At 43.8% G+C, this 20,639-nt stretch overlaps 2 protein-coding genes across 2 annotated transcripts; both read left to right on the plus strand.

Annotated features, from left to right (window-relative positions):
* The first annotated feature begins 1,173 nt into the window (after positions 1 to 1,173).
* LOC136691210 (endoplasmic reticulum resident protein 27) lies at positions 1,174 to 8,039 on the plus strand. Its single transcript, XM_066663632.1, has 8 exons — positions 1,174 to 1,248; positions 2,928 to 3,022; positions 3,803 to 3,940; positions 4,041 to 4,157; positions 4,349 to 4,474; positions 6,996 to 7,193; positions 7,507 to 7,540; positions 7,674 to 8,039. The coding sequence occupies exons 1-8, from the start codon at positions 1,191 to 1,193 to the stop codon at positions 7,685 to 7,687; spliced, it is 780 nt and encodes a 259-aa protein (XP_066519729.1). The 5' UTR covers positions 1,174 to 1,190; the 3' UTR covers positions 7,688 to 8,039.
* An 8,010-nt stretch (positions 8,040 to 16,049) lies between these two features.
* bglapl (bone gamma-carboxyglutamate (gla) protein, like) lies at positions 16,050 to 20,153 on the plus strand. The gene is made up of 4 exons (XM_066663638.1): positions 16,050 to 16,995; positions 17,106 to 17,339; positions 17,534 to 17,648; positions 19,090 to 20,153. The coding sequence occupies exons 1-4, from the start codon at positions 16,935 to 16,937 to the stop codon at positions 19,190 to 19,192; spliced, it is 513 nt and encodes a 170-aa protein (XP_066519735.1). The 5' UTR covers positions 16,050 to 16,934; the 3' UTR covers positions 19,193 to 20,153.
* Positions 20,154 to 20,639: the final 486 nt, after the last annotated feature.

The following is a 20,639-nucleotide window of genomic DNA, read 5'->3' on the forward strand; positions in this document are numbered from 1 at the left end:
CGTGGGTTTCCTCCGGGTGACTGTCTGTGAGGAGTTGGTGTGTTCTCCCTGTTTCTGCATGGGTTTCCTCCGGGTGACTGTCTGTGAGGAGTGTGGTGTGTTCTCCCTGTGTCTGCGTGGGTTTCCTCCGGGTGACTGTCTGTGAGGAGTGTGGCGTGTTCTCCCTGTGTCTGCGTGGGTTTCCTCCGGGTGACTGTCTGTGAGGAGTGTGGTGTGTTCTCCCTGTGTCTGCGTGGGTTTCCTCCGGGTGACTGTCTGTGAGGAGTGTGGCGTGTTCTCCCTGTGTCTGCGTGGGTTTCCTCCGGGTGACTGTCTGTGAGGAGTGTGGCGTGTTCTCCCTGTGTCTGCGTGGGTTTCCTCCGGGTGCTCCGGTTTCCTCCCACGGTCCAAAAACCACACCTTGGTAGGTGGATTGGTGACTCAAAAGTGTCCATAGGTGTAAGTGTGTGTGTGTGTGTGTGTGTGTGTGAGAGTGTCTGTGTTGCCCTGTGAAGGACTGACGCCCCCTCCATGGTGTATTCCCGCCTTGCGCCCAATGATTCCAGGTAGGCTCCGGACCCATGGCGACCCTGAACTGGATATGGGTTACAGATAATGAATGAATGAATGTTTAATTCTGTTCATTTTAGCTCATCTGCATTGAAAGTAATGTTTACCCTCAGTGTACTTCAGAGTGAAAATAAAGGTTGATTGATTAATTGTGCTACCTGCAGCTGACGATGTTCTGGACATTTTTCATTTTTCTAGGGTCTAGACAGAGAAATTCTCTGATGGAATTGAGTTCATAAGATCCATTCATACATGCAGGGCTTGATATTCACTCATTAATCAACCTGCTACAGAGTGCTTTTGAAGGGAGCCTTTGTGTATGTTGATGACCCTAAATTTCATGTATTTCTTCACCAAATGTTGGGGTCATAACATCTACAAACCTGATTCTAACCGCACTGGAAATACCCCATTCCTCTGAACATGCCCAGGCCCAGGACAGAACAGAAACTCTCATTGACGCTTTGACACGTAGCTTAACACCTCCTGACCTTAGTCTATCAGAAACACCTGTCCAGTTCCCACACACCCTCCAATCACTACTGTCCATCCAGTCACACGAGGGGGTCAAGATACGGTGGAAAAAATGTTTGCGTTCCTTCTTTGCTGTGCGGTTGGCCTTTGTGCTGGTCACTCCAAAAATGAGGCTCGTTCTTGTCTTTTCATTACTGGCCTTCTGCAGTAGAGCTGAAGAGAAAGGTACGTTTTTAAAATATCCCGCTACATCACAGTTTTACACATCTCTAAATGCACACTGCATTATTTAGGAAACGTAGGTCACCTGGAAACACTGGCCTTCAACACTCAGCTTCCTGATTCCCAATTAGTCTCGCTCATGTTGCACCTGTACAAATTCAACTGGGAGAAGACTTTGATCTTACATTAGACATGTGGTATTGTAAATGCTGTTTTGGGACTTACACTTCACTAAATGTAACATGGCCTCATTAATCAAAAGCACACATTTACACGTTTAATGGTGTATGTTTGATACTCTTTTAAAGATGAGCGTATAATAGCAGTGTGTAGTGTTTTAGTGAAAGGAATCCATTTTGAGGAGAGAGAACATGGCTCTCAGTGCTGTGTTTCATTTTGCAAGAGATTCGTGGCTTTTTGACAAAGTAATAAACTCTTTTGAGTTTGTGTTTAGAGTTTCGATAAATTAAGCCAAGCCTCTGGAAATGTGTTTAAACGTTTGGGAAAAAACTGTAATGGATTTCAGAGTGTAGAGCTGTTTATTGACTGTCCAGCATAACTGGAATTAATAATTATGTAGCAACTGGTGGAGTGAGAGGTATACTCACTGTTGTAATGGTTATTTCAGTCTAATAACTTTGCTGTGGCTTATAAGGTAAACCACTGAAATGTAAATTGTCAGAAAAGTTCTGTACCTTTAAAAAATAAACATAATTGTACCTTATTTTATGATAATTGTAGATTTTAAAGTTGTGGTGTTTTCATACGCCTCGTTTAACCCAGTAAACATTTAGCCGTTGATTCAACGTTGAAATAACGTAATGACTGCCGTCTAATCAAACGTTCTCTTAAGGTTGAAAATGAAAGTTGAAAGACGTCCAAACACAGACATTGAAAAGACGACTATTAGACGTATTTTGGACGTCCATTGACGTTATTAATTGGTCCCGAAATAAATTACTTGTATAAAACGCGTTTTGGACGTCCACTGACGTTATCGATTGGTCACCACTTGATAACTAACTTATTAAGATGGATTTTGGACGTCCATTGACGTTTAAAATATGTCCTTGACGGACAGACTACTTTTAGACCTATTTTGAACGTCCAGGGACGTTCCTTGTTTACTGGGAATCTCCAGGAGTGTTCTGTAATTTTGTTTTACACTGTTCTATATTGAATGATTACAAATAATCACCTCCTTCTGGAGAAGAGAATGTAATAAAGGTTTAGGGAACAAAACTGGATTTTAAAACCATTGCTGTAACTTTTAAAAGGACATTTACGCTGTTTTGTACCTTTAGTGACCAATAATCTACCTCTAAAGTACAAAGTATACTTCAAAAGTTTCATAAATAATGTGTTTAATGAGCTGGTTGCTCTCATTGTTGTCATATGATGTGGGAATCAGAGGCCTTCTGGAAGTTCTACCTCAGTCATTTTAGAACCATCTACACTTGAGTCTGGACATTTCAGTACTAATGTAGGTCTAATGTGGATAAATCTATGCTGAAATTTAAAAGCTGTGTAGATGAATGTTGCAGTTAAGGCAGGGAAAGTACTTGTGAAAGCATACTTTGATAATCTGCTGTACTCCTTCTTGACATATATAAATATATATAAATTAAAACAACAGTTTCTTATACTGTTATTATACTACTGTTCCTACTCCCCCCCTGCAGCCCCTGCAGATAGCACCCTCCTGAGACTGAGTGATGTCTCTGCAGCTGCAGCCTTCATAGACTCGGCCGAGGTGGTGGTGATCGGGTTTTTTGAGGTGAGAGTCTCTGTGTGTGTGTGTGTGTGTGTGTGTGTGTGTGTTTTGTGTGGGATGCAGGACAAGAGACAAGTCTGAAAGTGACCAGCCCAGTCTCTAAGCTATGGACAAGAATGCAGACTGACAGAGAGAAAATTGTGATGTGTGGGTGGGTGAGTTTCCGTGTCCAGAACTCAGCATTTGATCCCTGGCGAAATCCATCGAGGCCCAAAACCCAGGGCCCAGGAAATGCTTGCCACTGCGGTGGACGGCAAGCGTCCCAGAATGCCAAGCGGAGGAGGAAGCAGGGCAGGAAACGAGGGCGAATCAGAAGCATTGTGGGATTGGCACCCCTCTGGTCTCCATAAACAAAAGGAGTGAGGAACCTAACATGAACTTAAACACCGTCTGGGAGCAAGGACCCAGAGCTGGGAACATAGTGCAGCAAGTTATGGGTGAAACTGTAATGGAGGGTATAACACAAAAAGCTCAGATTTTACTGTACCCTCACAGACTTGTTTTGCCTCATTTTCACATTTTACTGTGCTATAAATGTCAGAAAAGTTCTATATGCCGCTAACACACCTAGTAGACTTCTAATACTATTTTAGCATCAGGACAGGGCAGGAGCGCACACATATTTAGTTGTTATTTATTTGCTTTTGCAACAGATAATCGATATAACTACCAATATGGCCACTGGGTGGAAAAAACTATGATGGATCAGTGATGGACTGGTGTCTTTGGTTCCTGCTTTGTGCACATTGACCCAAAGTGTGTGTGTGTATGTGTATGTTACAGACAGATGGAGGACATGGTTATAAGGAATTTGAGGCTGCTGTTGAAGAGTTGAAGACGCTTCCTGCCGCTTTGTGCAGTGTGAAGGAGGTGTGGGCTAATTACATCATCGACTCGGATACCATTGCTATCTTCAGGAAGGTATACACACACACACACACACTGTCAGTAGAACCGTTAATATTCTGTTCATAAAGAGACACTCATTTTCAGTATGTGTGTGTGTGTGTGTGTGTCTCAGGCTGATCAGCATCAGGAGAACATGCAGCTTGCAAAAACGAAGAAACTGGACGCTGATGGAGTTGTTCGCTTCTTCACCATTAACAATATCCGCTACATCACAGAGTACAATCAAGTGGTACAGTGCAAACACGCAAACACACACACACACAGACACATACACTCTCTCTCTCTCTCTCTCTCTCTCTCTCCCACATATATTCTTTTATCCACTTTTCATTTCTTCTACTTCTAGAGCACTCAATTTTAATATCCAGCTAGGAAATATTTTTTTCTCTCTCTCTCTCTCTCTCTCTCTCTCTCTCTCAGACTGCAGTGGGTCTCTTCCAGTCAGAAGTGAAGGTGCATCTCCTACTTTTCGTCAATAAGGGGAGCACAGACTATAAACCTCTGAAGAAGAAACTTGGGGCTCTGGCCCCTCACTACACTGGCAAGGTAACACCGCTAATGCCACTGCCATTCTGAGGTAACACCGCTAACACCACTAACATTCTGAGGTAACACCGCTAACACCACTAACATTCTGAGGTAATACCGCTAACACCACTAACATTCTGAGGTAACACCGCTAACACCACTAACATTCTGAGGTAACACCGCTAACACTACTAACATTCCGAGGTAACACCGCTAACACCACTAACATTCTGAGGTAACACCGCTAACACCACTAACATTCTGAGGTAACACCGCTAACACCACTAACATTCTGAGGTAATACCGCTAACACCACTAACATTCTGAGGTAACACCGCTAACACTACTAACATTCCGAGGTAACACTGCTAACACCACTAACATTCTGAGGTAACACCGCTAACACCACTAACATTCTGAGGTAACACCGCTAACACCACTAACATTCTGAGGTAATACCGCTAACACCACTAACATTCTGAGGTAACACCGCTAACACCACTAACATTTCGAGGTAACACCGCTAACACTACTAACATTCTGAGGTAACACCGCTAACACCACTAACATTCTGAGGTAACACCGCTAACGCCACTAACATTCTGAGGTAACACCGCTAACGCCACTGCCATTCTGAGGTAACACCGCTAACACTACTAACATTCCGAGGTAACACCGCTAACACCACTAACATTCTGAGGTAATACCGCTAACACCACTAACATTCTGAGGTAACACCGCTAACACCACTAACATTCTGAGGTAACACCGCTAACACTACTAACATTCCGAGGTAACACCGCTAACACCACTAACATTCTGAGGTAACACCGCTAACACCACTAACATTCTGAGGTAACACCGCTAACACCACTAACATTCTGAGGTAACACCGCTAACACCACTAACATTCTGAGGTAACACCGCTAACGCCACTAACATTCTGAGGTAACACCGCTAACGCCACTGCCATTCTGAGGTAACACCGCTAACGCCACTAACATTCTGAGGTAACACCGCTAACGCCACTGCCATTCTGAGGTAACACCGCTAACATTCTGAGGTAACACCGCTAACACCACTGCCATTCTAAGGTAACACCGCTAACAACACTGCCATTCTGAGGTAACACCGCTAACAACACTGCCATTCTGAGGTAACACCGCTAACAACACTGCCGTTCTGAGGTAACACCGCTAACGCCACTGCCGTTCTGAGGTAACACCGCTAACGCCACTGCCGTTCTGAGGTAACACCGCTAACGCCACTGCCGTTCTGAGGTAACACCGCTAACGCCACTGCTGTTCTGAGGTAACACCGCTAACGCCACTGCTATTCTGAGGTAACACCGCTAACGCCACTGTCATTCTGAGGTAACACCGCTAACGCCACTGCTGTTCTGAGGTAACACCGCTAACGCCACTGCTATTCTGAGGTAACACCGCTAACGCCACTGCCATTCTGAGGTAACACTGCTAACGCCGCTGCCATTCTGAGGTAACACTGCTGCCATTCTGAGGTAACACTGCTAACAACACTGCCGTTCTGAGGTAACACCGCTAACACCACTGCCGTTCTGAGGTAACACCGCTAACGCCACTGCCGTTCTGAGGTAACACCGCTAACGCTACTGTCATTCTGAGGTAACACCGCTAACGCCACTGTCATTCTGAGGTAACACCGCTAACGCCACTGTCATTCTGAGGTAACACCGCTAACGCCACTGCCATTCTGAGGTAACACCGCTAACGCCACTGCCATTCTGAGGTAACACTGCTAACGCCGCTGCCATTCTGAGGTAACACTGCTAACGCCGCTGCCATTCTGAGGTAACACTGCTAACGCCGCTGCCATTCTGAGGTAACGCTGCTGCCATTCTGAGGTAACGCCGCTGCCATTCTGAGGTAACACCGCTGCCATTCTGAGGTAACACTGCTGCCATTCTGAGGTAACACTGCTAACACCGCTGCCATTCTGAGGTAACACCGCTAAAACTTGTGATCAGCGTTGGACCAGTAGGGCTACATTCATTAATATCTCTCACAGGAAGAGAGAGCTCCTGGTATTGTTGTGCAATGGATTTAAAGAGTCTTGGATTAGAGCAAAGAACTGACCCTAATAACCCTCACCTTATAAACCTGCGCTTGCACTTTCCGGAACCCTGAACCGTGTGGAGTTTTCTGGAGAGTGTATGATTGAGGCTCAAATAAATACAAATTAAAGCCAAAGTCAAAATATCTTGCATGTAGCCAAACCGTTTCCTCACTCTGTTGCCCTTATATAGTTATTCAGTAACTGTTTGTTAGCTGATATAACAGAACTGTGCAGTTAGTCGTCTTCACCAAGTGTGTTGAGCTCCAATGTTGTTTCTTTAAGAGCAGTTTGACTAGAAAATAAAGTCTCTTGGAGGAATAGCCTTCAATTTCCCAAGCTGGTAGCACCATGTGATGGGTTGGCATGTTGGAGTGGTCCCTGGAGCTGAAATGAGACGACACTGATGTTGTGTAAACACCCTTAGACCATGTCTGTGTTTGTCCAGATGCTGTTTGTGTTGATAGACGGGAAGGAGAAGGCGAACGCTCGCGCGCTGGGCTATTTCAACCTGAAGCCCAGTGACCTGCCACGTGTGGGCATCTACGACAGAGATTCAGACAAGACCTGGCTCCTGCCCCCGGGGCAGATCTCTACTGAGCGCGTGCAAAACTTCTGTGACTCCTTCCTCAGTGGAGAGCTGCAGGTACGGTTGCTATGGCAATCACTGTTGGATTTTATTGGACCAGGCATCTAGCAGAGTGCCAGAGCATCTTTTTTTTTATTTTCTAGATTGAAAATGAGTAATTTTTATAGAAGTCACTGGAAAAATGACTGAATGTGTTTGTTAGCAATTAATTTGGCCAAAAATTAAATAAATGTAGTAGGATTAAAAAAGTAGGCTAATGTGACTAAGAAGCAATGAAAGCTTATGACTCACCAATGAACAAAGATTAAAATTATTATCATCAATCAATAATCAGAAGCGTGCTCTTATTATAAATTACTTTTCTCTGCAGAAAGAAAAGGAGGCTGCGGGAGCTGATGCGAAGAGTGAGCTCTGAATGTGACCGAACACACTTCATTAAAGATTTTTACAATGATGACGTGTACATGTGCCTGTGTGTGTATGTGTGAGCGACAGGCAATGAGAGATAATTAGTGTGTGTGTGTGTTTGTTTTACAGGCAGTCTGAACTAAGCCTGCACTTGTGTCTATTACAGGAAGGCAAAATTAAGCAGTGTATCCATGTGTGTGACAAGCAGGTAGAGATAAGCAGTGTGTACTAGTGTTTGTGTGAATTACAGACAGAGGTAAGAGTTGTGTACATTGTGTTGTGTGTGTGTGCATGTGTTTGTGTGCATGAAGGCTGAAACTGTGGACTATGTGATTTAGAGTGGTGTGGCTCTCAGCCCACGGCTGCATCGCTGTCACTGCCAAACTGTGTTACCTTCCCACACACCACACACACACACACACTGCACATCAATCCTACAGAGAGAAGGAGAGAGGAGACATAAATAAAGGAAAGCCAAAGCTAGAAAGGGACAGAATATGAGACTCTGAATTAAAGATGGCACTATAAGGGAGACTCTTGGCATCAAATAAAAACAAAATAAAACTAGCTACTAATTTAGCAGTTTTAGATTTAGATTAAGAGCTGTTATTTAAGATCAAATGGACCTTCGGTGCTTTCTATGAAAATGGACTGTGTTGTTTAATTAGAGAAAGTAATTAGTGCTAACAAAACCGATGTTGTGAAAGGGTTATAAATTTCACGGTGATGTCTGTCGCCAATCAGCACTAAAAGGTAAACACAGTTCACAGTTTAGTGCCTACTCGGTTCGCTCGGAACAACAAGAGCAGGTACAAGGTAAAAGAGTTCCAGGTTCCAGGCGAATGTGTGCCTCTGCTTTAATGGTTTATGATACTTTGAGATTTATGACGCATTGCTTTTAGGCCCTAGATGTTCAAACTCTTGCGATTAAAATGAGCAAGTTCAGACAAAACTTTTAAAATCTTCTAAAATGAGAGTAGGTTTTTATGGATTTTTCGAGGAGCAGACCGTAGCACGTTATAATGAGCAGGGTTTTTTAGCCAAAAGAAAAAAGCTACAAGGGGGAAACACACTGTGGGTCTGTGCAGTCTGACCCTTCACATCCATAAACAGCATCTACAACCCAAAACCAAGCCTTCACCATCCACAGCAAACCACAGAACTGATCTGACATCAGAACAACAGGCCAACACTGGGCAAGAGTTCAAACTTAGAAAGAGGGAGAGAGACAGATTAAGTTTAACTATCTAAACCACAGCTTGTGAAGGGATGTGTTTGTGGCTGTGTACAGTAATCTGTGTCATGACGACCTTTGTAAAAACACTGGGGCCACAACAAACTGTATGGTGAGGTGAGGTTAAGAAAAACAATTAGAGAGTGTATCAGACTGACTTTGAGGTTAAGATACATCCCTGACCTGAACTGCACTGTTGGTCCTTGTCTGCCCCACGCTGGATCATTACAGAACATTTTATGTGCAATCTTTTTTTATTTTCAAATCTGTTTTTGGACCAGGTTTCCGGTTCTGGATGTTGAATTTGTTGGTTCTTACCTGGCTGGGTTTTCCAATTTTTTTGGCACAAATATTATCATTAAAAAGCAGGTTCGATTCCCGCTCCGGGTGACTGTCTGTGAGGAGTGTGGTGTGTTCTCCCTGTGTCTGCGTGGGTTTCCTCCGGGTGACTGTCTGTGAGGAGTGTGGTGTGTTCTCCCTGTGTCTGTGTGGGTTTCCTCCGGGTGACTGTCTGTGAGGAGTGTGGTGTATTCTCCCTGTGTCTGTGTGGGTTTCCTCCGGGTGACTGTCTGTGAGGAGTGTGGTGTATTCTCCCTGTGTCTGCGTGGGTTTCCTCAGGGTGATTGTCTGTGGGGAGTTGGTGTGTTCTCCCTGTGTCCGCATGGGTTTGCTCTGGGTGCTCCGGTTTCCTCCCCCAGTCCAAAAACACACGTTGGTAGGTGAATTGGCGACTCAAAAGTGTTCGTGAGTGAATGACTTTATCCAGTAACTCACACCTACTGACAATTTCACAAACACTCACCTAGTGACTCACATTTATAAAAAATGTTGCACCACCAATCCACTATCAACATGCGTATTTGTATTCTAGGAAGACTAGAGCACCCAGACGAAACCCATGCAGACACAGGGAGAACACAGGCCCAAAAAATATCTTTGTGCTAATATCTCTTAAATGATAGAGATAGTGTTCAGATAGGTGAATTGGCGACTCAAAACTGTCCGTGAGTGAATGTGTGAGTGAATGTGTTGCCCTGTGAAGGACTGGCGCCCCCTCAGGCTCTGAACCCACCGTGACCCTGAACTGGATAAGTGCTTACAGACAATGAATGAATTAATAAACATCTCACTGAACACTATCTCTATCATTTAAGAGATATTAGCACAAAGATATTTTTTGGGCCTGTGTTCTCCCTGTGTCTGCATTGGTTTTGTCTGGGTGCTCCAGTGTCTTCCTAGAATACAAATACACATGTTGATAGTGGATTGGTGGTGCAAAATTTTCTATAAGTCTGAGTGACTGGGTGAGTGTTTGTGAAATTGTCAGCAGGTGTGAGTTACTGGGTAAAGTCATTAAAGTCATCCCCATATACTGGGATGGTCAGTTTCTGACCAATGGGTTTTTCTAGGCTTCGGATTAACTGGTTGTGGACAGCGGTCAGTGAAAATTCTGTACTGTACATTTTACCAGCAAAACACACACTAGTATGAGGCACAAAGTCCAATGATATCTAGATAACTGTGGTCAGAAAAATGACTGGCGATGAATGAGATTGGGAGTGGGATAATAAACTGCAGCAACAGAAGGGCTATACTCTGTGCCTGTCCACTTATATTGGATTTATAAGTTATAAGGGCCCCATAAAGTTGCCAGTATACATAGTTAAGGTGTTATAAGGTATAAGGTGTTATAATGATATTGCTAGTGCCATTAAGTATTGCACAGTACAATGGATGATAAGTGGAAATCTCTGAGATAAGGTTGTGGTGTTATGATGCAGTCAAATCAGACAATTCTTTGAATGCTTGTTTTTCTTTTTCATTGTTTTCCTAGTGCATTCCTAGCCAAGGTTGCATGGATGCTACCAATAAAACACTGGAACGGATTGGACGGAAAGAGTGGGAAGAAGTTCTATAGAAAATGAAAGACAGACAGACAGACAAAGGAGGAGAAGGCAGGGAGAGAAAGTCTGAACTCTGCTAAAAACATTCAGCACTAAAAACAGATAAAGTCTGGTTGTAATTATGGCGACCAGACGTCCAGCTCTCGGCCTGAAGAGTTGCAGCTCTGAGGCTCGGCGTAGCATCGATACACTGTGGCCGGCTGGGTTTGTTTGTGGTGGACTCAGTGATGGTTGATTCCAGAGGTGAAACCACATCTCCCTGCTCTCCATGAACCTTCTGCATCCCTCGCTCTTGCTTTTTTTCCTTCTCTCTAGCTATATAGCACTGTAGGAGCTGGTCAAGTGCCATCATTTAGGTCAATTTTGTTTATTGGAACATGGCTATTGTAAAATTAGATTGCATTCTGCCACAAAAACATTAGTGAGGTTGCGTGCTAATGTTGGATGACTAGATCTAATATCCAAAGAATTGAATGGAGCTCCATCACACGCAGAGAAAACAGTTTAAACTGCCCCAAAGCTGAATAAAAAGGGCTTTATATCTCTCTAGCAAGCACTTGGCATTGAGCATGGTCACATATTAGTCATGGTGTACCTTCTAGTTTTATATTGGTTTGCTTGGTGTTATAACCAGTCTTTAACAAACTGCATAACTCTTAGCTCTTAGCTACATGGCTAACAACAACAGAATAAGTGAAGAACAAAGTACAATCATTCACTTTACAACCTGAAATATATGCAAAGTTCAAGCCAAAATAGGAATCCACTGGGTTTCTGCACTCTAAGATTGCACTGCTGTGCAAGTGTAGCTATACAGAATTTGCTAAGCTAGCAAACTAGCTTAGTGATGCTACCCTTGTAAAGGGCAATGTCTGCACTTTGTTGTAGTAGTGTTGCACAGTTTTCTTAGTGATGTTAGCAGCGTATTCTTAGAATTATTGATACAGCAGGCTACTTTATCCATACATTGTCCATTCAAAACCCATATAAAATTGCTCTATTAGATCCTCTGCTGGGAAAACTAGTTTAGCTCCAGTGGCGCTTTGCTGTGGTGTATATGATTGTCTTCCTTTGATGCTAGCAGCTGCGGTCTGAAGTCATGCTGCGTTTTCAGATGCTCTGAGGGGAGTTTTTACACTTTTACTGTCCTCTTCCTCATGTGGCCGTTTAGCCGAGCCGAAAACCAACAGTTTCACGCTGAGAGACTTTATGGAAGTGCTAATTCAAGCAGACTTGTGAAACAGTAAGAGCTTGTAGCCCGCACAGTCGGGACAATACATCAGTGCCAGTGTCATTGTGGACAGTGTTTAGAAAATCCCTGGTAATGCACTGCCCTGCTGAATGAATGTAAAAAAATGAATTGAATGCTGGTCTAAGAAGGATTTTGATGCTGGTCAAGTAGTTGGTCCAAGTTTTATTGGTCACATGCAATTCATATGTTGGTTTTGCTGTTAGCTACTCTATATTTGACAAGAAATATTCTACCCTTATTATATTTCTTTCTTTATATTTGCTTTCTGAAAAAAATTAAAAATATTAAATGGTTTAAAATTAAATTTTATTAGGAATTAATTAATTATTTAATTATGATGCTTTATAGAAAATGGCTCCCATGATTAGGGCAATTCCAGCTAATATTTTGTTAAAATTCTGCCTATTAAATAATTGATGTGTAAAGAAAATCATTTGTATTTAGATGTAAAATGGAGGGGTGGCATGGTGGCGCAGCAGGTAGTTGTCGCAGTCGATTCCCGCTCCGGGTGACTGTCTGTGAGAAATGTGGTGTGTTCTCCCTGTGTCTGCGTGGGTTTCCTCCGGGTGACTGTCTGTGAGGAGTGTGGTGTGTTCTCCCTGTGTCTGCATGGGTTTCCTCCGGGTGACTGTCTGTGAGGAGTGTGGTGTGTTCTCCCTGTGTCTGTGTGGGTTTCCTCCGGGTGACTGTCTGTGAGGAGTGTGGTGTGTTATCCCTGTGTCCGCGTGGGTTTCCTCTGGGTGCTTCGGTTTCCTCCCACAGTTCAAAAACACACGTTGGTAGGTGGATTGGTGACTCCAAAGTGTCCATGTGTGTGAGTGAATATGTGTGTGTGTGTGTGTTGCCCTGTGAAGGACTGGCGCCCCCTTCAGGGTGTATCCCCTGCCTTGCGCCCAATGATTCCAGGTAGGCTCTGGACCCACCGCGACCCTGAGTTGGATAAGCGTTTACAGATAATGAATGAATGAATGTAAAATGGTCAGTTGTTGTGAATTTAGCCAATTTTTATACTTCTTACAACCATTTCACATCCAATAAATCTACACCTTCCTCTTTTATGTTAGATAGCCTTGAAGACCACAGACGGGCACAGTTCAGTGTGTGGTGCTCTGGGTCATGTTCTCAATTTGTTGTTTATGAGCTCAGTGTAACAAAGGCTTTTAACGTATCTGAACAAGGTTAAAGAGAGCGTGTAAAAGGAGGTCACAGTGTTCAACACTTTGAACAAGAATTCTACACGGTAGTTTTGATTCACTTTCATTTTACTGCTTTACAGTTTACAGGTAAACACTTTTGGACACCTGCAAATCCAGCATTTCAGGTAAAATGAAATGTATTAATCGGTCATTTGTCTTTCTTTGCTGCTTTTGGTCTTCATTGCAGTAAGAATTTAATTGAAATCAGCCAATGATGTCAGGTATTGATGTAGGATTATCCATATATACTCCAACTCATCCCAGCTTGTGGCTGTAGCCCTACAAAATAGAGTTCCACTGCTCCACAGCTCAATAATGGAGTATTTTAAACTCCCCTAGCTGACACCTGGCATTAAACATTATGGCTGTACTTTTATGTACAGCTCCTCTAAAGTGTCCTGTTATTTCATGCTTTCTGTGGAGATCATACAAGCTGTGAGTGCACTGAATTCAGTAGTGATTATGTACATAAGGTCACTTTCATGTATGCGTAGTTAATGAGGCATCGGGTTCAACTGGGAAACTCCTGTTTCTGGGGAATCTCTTTTTAATGCTCAGTTCTCTGTTCATGTTCCACGTTCGTTAGTCACCAGGCTGTTTACTCTGCGGTCACTGTCTGAGTAACCAGAGCAACTGGCTCTTGGATGAAAAATCAAGGATAACTCATCGTTCAAAACTCAAAATTACAGCATTGACCGGGCAGTTTCGAACACAAAACAGTGCTATCAATTTTCTGCCAGGGCACAATGCCGTGATGTTTTCTCCAAGCTGACCAGCTCGTCAGAATCGGCTCCACGAATGCGACACAGCAGCAGACACTGAAATTACACACAGAGCGGCCAAGGCAAATCCAAACCACAGAGAATAACAGTTTCATAAGGAATGGACAGGTCAAACACACTGTGGTGTGGATACACACATATATATATGTACTCTACATATAGACTGTAAACAGGGCATACATTTACAGCACTGGTCAAAAACTGGGGCATATTTTCACTGGTCATTTTCCTAACAGCAGTGACACTGAGGGGCCTGATCCACTCGTACCAACACACTAACACTACAGTGTCATTGCAGCACTGAGAATGAACCACCACTTAAATCATACCTGCTCAGTGGGGGTCCTGAGGGGGACCTGAGCATTGAAGAACAGAGTGAAAAGGGAGCAACAGATGGACTACAGTCTATAATTGCAGAACTACAAAGGTCCAGTAGAGTTGATAAAATGGACAATGAGTGCAGGTTCCCAGACAGTGAGCATATTTAAAAGGTTGGCACACTATTGACTGTAGACCACTGCTGGTCCACCGTCGGACCACTCAGATTACTGTCCTGTGAACAGGATATAACTCATTTTTACTACACTTTTTATAACTAAATTTTTGAAATTCACAGAGACGTTAATTATGGAAAACCGTCGATAAAACGCTGTGCAAAACGCCTCTGATTTTGCCCTCATTTGGACCAAACGTGGTCCACCATCTCCTTGCTATCAGGGATATTACAGTGTTTGACATTTCTTTGACCAGGGAACGCGTATAATTAAAGTAATTAGGTCCCGATAAATTCCATAATAGCCATAACCTCATATAAGTCAAAACAATCCAGATTTTCTCTCTAAAAACCCATAGATATATTCATCCCATCGACATATGCCAGGCCAAGAATATAAACAAACGTATAGAAACACTCCAATGAGCTTCAGAGTTTGCTGTAAAATTCAGGCGGTGGTTTCAGTGGGAGCGGAACAGAGCTCTAATTAAACTCTCTCACATAATGAGTTCCGACGAGCCTCTCACTCCTCAGTCTCAGTGAAAGACTGCTTTATGATTTTGTGTGGGAGAGCGACTGCTTCATGAGGCTTACATCAATGGAGAAAACCAGCAGAGTCCAATAATGTCTTCTATATGGATTTAGCAAAGAATTATAATGTGAGTGAACCATATTCTATTTACGTGATATTTATAGTGAACCCAGTAAACCCTATCCAGTACACTTCAGTCACAGGACACACATATGTATCTGTTTGGGCCTTTGTGTATTTATCTTTATGTTCCACATTCATTCATTATCTGTAACCCTTATCCAGTTCAGGGTCGCGGTGGGTCCAGAGCCTACCTGGAATCATTGGGATACACCCTGGAGGGGGCGCCAGTCCTTCACAGGGCAACACACATTCACACTTACGGACACTTTTGAGTCACCAATTCACCTACCAACGTGTGTTTTTGGGCTGTGGGAGGAAACCGGAGCATCCGGAGGAAACCCACAGAGAGAACACACCACACTCCTCACAGACAGTCACCCGGAGGAAACCCACGCAGACACAGGGAGAACACACCACACTCCTCACAGACAGTCACCCGGAGGAAACCCACACAGACCCAGAGAGAACACACCACACTCCTCACAAACAGTCACCCGGAGGAAACCCACGCAGACACTGAGAGAACACACCACACTCCTCACAGACAGTCACCCGGAGGAAACCCACGCAGACACAGAGAGAACACACCACACTCCTCACAGACAGTCACCTGGAGGAAATCCACGCACCCACAGGGAGAACACACCACACTCCTCACAGACAGTCACCCGGAGGAAACCCACGCAGACCCAGAGAGAACACACCACACTCCTCACAAACAGTCACCCGGAGGAAACCCACGCAGACACTGAGAGAACACACCACACTCCTCACAGACAGTCACCCGGAGGAAACCCACTCTGACACAGAGAGAACACACCTCACTCCTCACAAACAGTCACCCAGAGCAGGAATCGAACCCACAACCTCCAGGCCCCTGGAGCTGTGTGACTACAACACTACCTGCTGCACCACCGTGCCACGGCCCTCAAGATGCCCTAGAGCAGCTGCACATGAACTCAAGCTCACAATACTTAGTGCCAGGCTTCAGCTAGAAGCGCATAAACCCAATGGTATTGAGCAGTGGAACAGTGTAATGTCATAGAGTAACGGAGCTCCTTTTAGTACATTTGTGATGAGCTGGTGGGGCATTTGTGATTTGGAACTAATTATCTAACATCATTACCTAACCACACTAATGTTCCCAGTGCTGCAGGCGATTAATTCCTCACAGAAGTGTTCTAACATCGAGTCTAAATTCATTCAAAGTAGTAGAAGCTGAGTTACTGCGGCGAAAGGAAGAGAAACTGTGATATTCAAGTTCATATTAAATGTATTACAACCTAAAATGACATACGGAAAATATAAAAAAAAAGTTTGTATACAGGTTTGTAGAGGTATTTAATATTTAATAGACATTTAATCAGACCTTATTTACAAACCCATAGCATTTCTACGCTTCAAGGTCACTGTGTGTCCCTCGGGCTAAAACGGATGTTTAAAAACAGATGTGAAATATGTCCCTCACAGACTTATCGAGCGTTTAATTACCTTCAGTATGGACGGATCTGTAGTAAACAGGCATTCCAGCTCAGCCACCCCATAATAGCCTGTGGTTCCGTCTGAATTATATAAAGTTTAGGTGCATGTAGGACTGTTTTAGGATGCGGTATTTGGACGGCACATGTGTGCAGATGTATGCCCGGGTGGGTGTGGCAGCTGGAAGGCAGACAGTGGGGGCTTGGTGTTATTCGATTCTCAAACCAATCACAAATGTTGACTGGTTCCGGTGGAGGAGGTAGAAACTGTATAAAGGTGCTCTGTTGAAAGCAGGGAAAAGCAAGCAAGAAGAAGAAGAGAAGAAGAAAAAGAAGAGAAGAAAGCAAAACCCAGAACTACTGCCCTGTTGAAGAAAGGAAAACCAGAAGCCAAAAATGAAGACTCTCACCATGCTCGTCCTCTTTACGGTGCTGGCTGCCTGCATGTCCATGGGAGGTAAGGAAGGGTCTTTTCTCCTTTAAAGCTATCACAATTTTCAAAAAGAATACTGCAGCATATTTCAGCTTAATCTCTGAGTTCTGCATCTGTTCTGTGTTTGTTTGTAGTGTATCCAGACTTGGACGTCTCAGTCGATGCTGAAGCTGCTCCCACGGCCGCTCCCTCGGATCCTAATGCCGACTCGTCTGCCTCAGACTCTTCCTCTGCCTCCGACTCCTCCTCGGCCTCAGACTCAGCCTCCGACTCTGCTTCAGATTCTGCGTCCGATTCAGCATCTGACTCTGCGTCTGATTCCGCCTCAGATTCCTCCTCCTCTGAGTCCAACTCCGCAAGTGCTGAAGGTGAGCTACTTCCAATCGAACTCTGTGTGACTCCCAAGTTATTATCAAAGCCACCAACAGTTAACTGCAGTGTGGTGGTGACCACTGGTGGAGATACTGTAGAAATATAATGTGTGTTATTGCTATAAAGTAAAGCCTGGATAATGGACTTTTGAGTATGTTTTTGTGTGACACCTGTGTGCTTTGAATTGCAGCCACACCTGGACCAGAGCATGTGATGGTGAAGAGATCTGTGGCTTCATCCATACTGAGGAGACAGAGGAGAGCGGCGGTACCTGCTCCTGACCTCACTCCTGTCCAGCTGGAGAGGTAAAACCGCCCTGTTCTATTCTAGATTTCAAATAATGCACTACACGCTTCTTCAATGGTTTATTTTTTCATCATGAAGGTTGATGGAGGATGTGCTGTAGATGTTTCAATACACCACCTTTCAGAGAAGTGTTCTGTACGGCACCAAAGTAACAAGCTTGATATCATAATAATAGTAGAACTGTTTTTGGTGCCATACATGTTGGTTCTTCTCTAAAAGGTGCTATATTCCACCATCTACAGGAAATTCTACATCAATCTGAAGAACCCCCTCGTGAGGCAAAGGACCATTTAATCATGCAAAAGGTTCTTCGTGTGTTCAGACCATTTTCATTACTAAAGAACCCTAAAAGAACCATCCTTTTAGTTTGGGTATGATACAGTAAATAAATGCATTCCACAGTGAGTTTCTAGTTATGCTTCTGAGAAAGTTTTCCCTTCATTGTCTCAGCTGTCAGCACAGCCGATGTTTATCTGTGATGATCAGTTTTCTTTTTTATGGCTCAGAAAAACCGATTTATATCATAATGTTATGCAACATGCTTATGAGCTCTGGCAGAGTGTGGAATGCTGAAGATGTTAGGCAAAAATTTAACAAAAATTAACGGTTAACAAGTGTATTTCATGTCCAGATGTAACAAGACAGTGACAGGGTACTATAGGTGCAGCAGGTAGTGTCGCAGTCACACAGCTACAGGGACCTGGAGGTTGTGGGTTCGAGTCCCGCTCCGGGTGACTGTCTGTGAGGAGTGTGGTGTGTTCTCCCTGTGTCTGCGTGGGTTTCCTCCGGGTGACTGTCTGTGAGGAGTGTGGTGTGTTCTCCCTGTGTCTGCGTGGGTTTCCTCCGGGTGACTGTCTGTGAGGAGTGTGGTGTGTTCTCCCTGTGTCTGCGTGGGTTTCCTCCGGGTGACTGTCTGTGAGGAGTGTGGTGTGTTCTCTCTGTGTCTGAGTGGGTTTCCTCCGGGTGACTGATTGTGAGAAGTGTGGTGTGTTCTCTCTGTGTCTGAGTGGGTTTCCTCCGGGTGACTGTCTGTGAGGAGTGTGATGTGTTCTCCCTGTGTCTCAAGGGGTTTCCTACAGGTGCTCCGGTTTCCTCCCACAGTCCAAAAACACACGTTGGTAGGTGGATTGGCTACTCAAAAGTGTCCGTAGGTGTGAGTGTGTGAGTGAATGTGTGTGTATGTGTGTTGCCCTGTGAAGGACTGGCGCCCCCTCCAGGGTGTATTCCCCCCTTGCGCCCAATGATTCCAGGTAGGCTCTGGACCCACCGCGACCCTGAACTGGATAAGGGTTACAGACAATGAATGAATGAATTTTATATAAAATAAAGTACATTATATAAATGATTTTATATACATTTTCATTTTCCCAATGTGTTAAACTCAGTAAATAGAAATGTTATCTCATTAAAATAAGACCTGTCTTTCCTTGTCTCTTCCAGACTGAGGGAGGTGTGTGAGCTGAATGTGGCCTGTGATGAAATGGCAGACACTAACGGCATCGTGGCAGCATACACTGCATATTATGGCCCAGTTCCTTTCTAGACCTCTGAGAGAAGCTGCTTCTACCAAACATTATCCCCATCTACATGCAACAAATGAGCTTTGTACTATTTGAGTGGGTTCCACTACCTCCCTGCTTTGCATACGAGGGACAACCGAGGGAGCGGGATCACTGTTGGAGGTTTTTCCCTTGAAAGCACCAGGTTTTACTAGAGTCGTATGTTTTTTTTTAATTGTTTTTGTTTGTTTGTTTTTCCATTGAAACCACTACTGAGCTCTGCTTCCTTGTTTGGCATCAGAGGTGGCCACAACCACACCGAGCTCATGTGTGTAGTGGCCTGAGAATAGCACGAGTCTCTTGTTGTGTGCGTAACCTGTGGTTTGATAGAACATCACTATCCACACAACAATATCTCAATTTTTATTTCTCTACAATATCTGTGCTTTTACTATTTTGAAATTTGGCAGATGCTTTAATTACTTGCATTATAAATGAGTAGACCTATTCATCATGTCCGAGAACTGTGGTTCGTGTAGTCTCTGGTAGTGGTTATCCACTGTGCTAGCCGACAGTCTTTTATGTTGTGTGAAAATTTCATTAAAACCGATTATTAGAAATGCCTTAAAATGGTGTAGAATATATTTAATTCCCATCAACCACAATTAATACCTGTAACTATTTTGTAGATATATATTTTGGGTTTTTTTTGTTTGTGTTTTTGTTTTTGTTTGTTTGTTTTGGACAGTGATGATGTCATACCCACTAATGTAATATACTCCTAGGGGCAATGTGCTTTATTTGCATAGATTAACTGTGCTTTAGTATGAAGTACATACATATATAGCATTATTAATTAGTCTTAAATTATTATTTTATGTTGTTAATATGTTTATGAATATAGGATGTTCTCTTTCATCACAAAGGTGCTACACTTCCCTATGGACCATGCAGAAATAAGGGAGTTATTCTATAATATTTCATGTAGGTAGTCTGCCTTAAAAGTGCAGGTGCACAAATTATTTGTACAATGATACAATGATAAGCCAAAAACCTGTTCATTGTTTGTGTGTTTAATAAAGTGTCTTTAAAATGTATTGTGGTTTGAGGTGTCAGTCAGTTTATATATATTTCAGTGTACATTATATGAACAGGGCGAAATGAACAGGTGGCGCAGCAGGTTAGTGTCGCAGTCACACAGCTCCAGGGGACTGGAGGTTGTGGGTTCGATTCCCGCTCCGGGTGACTGTCTGTGAGGAGTGTGGTGTGTTTTCTCTGTGTCTGCGTGGGTTTCCTCTGGGTGACTGTCTGTGAGGAGTGTGGTGTGTTCTCCCTGTGTCTGCGTGGGTTTCCTCCGGGTGACTGTCTGTGAGGAGTGTGGTGTGTTCTCTCTGTGTCCGCGTGGGTTTCCTCCGGGTGACTGTCTGTGAGGAGTGTGGTGTGTTCTCTCTGTGTCCGCGTGGGTTTCCTCCGGGTGACTGTCTGTGAGGA

The sequence above is a fragment of the Hoplias malabaricus genome, chromosome 3, assembly GCF_029633855.1.
Source record: "Hoplias malabaricus isolate fHopMal1 chromosome 3, fHopMal1.hap1, whole genome shotgun sequence".
Lineage (NCBI taxonomy): Eukaryota > Metazoa > Chordata > Actinopteri > Characiformes > Erythrinidae > Hoplias > Hoplias malabaricus.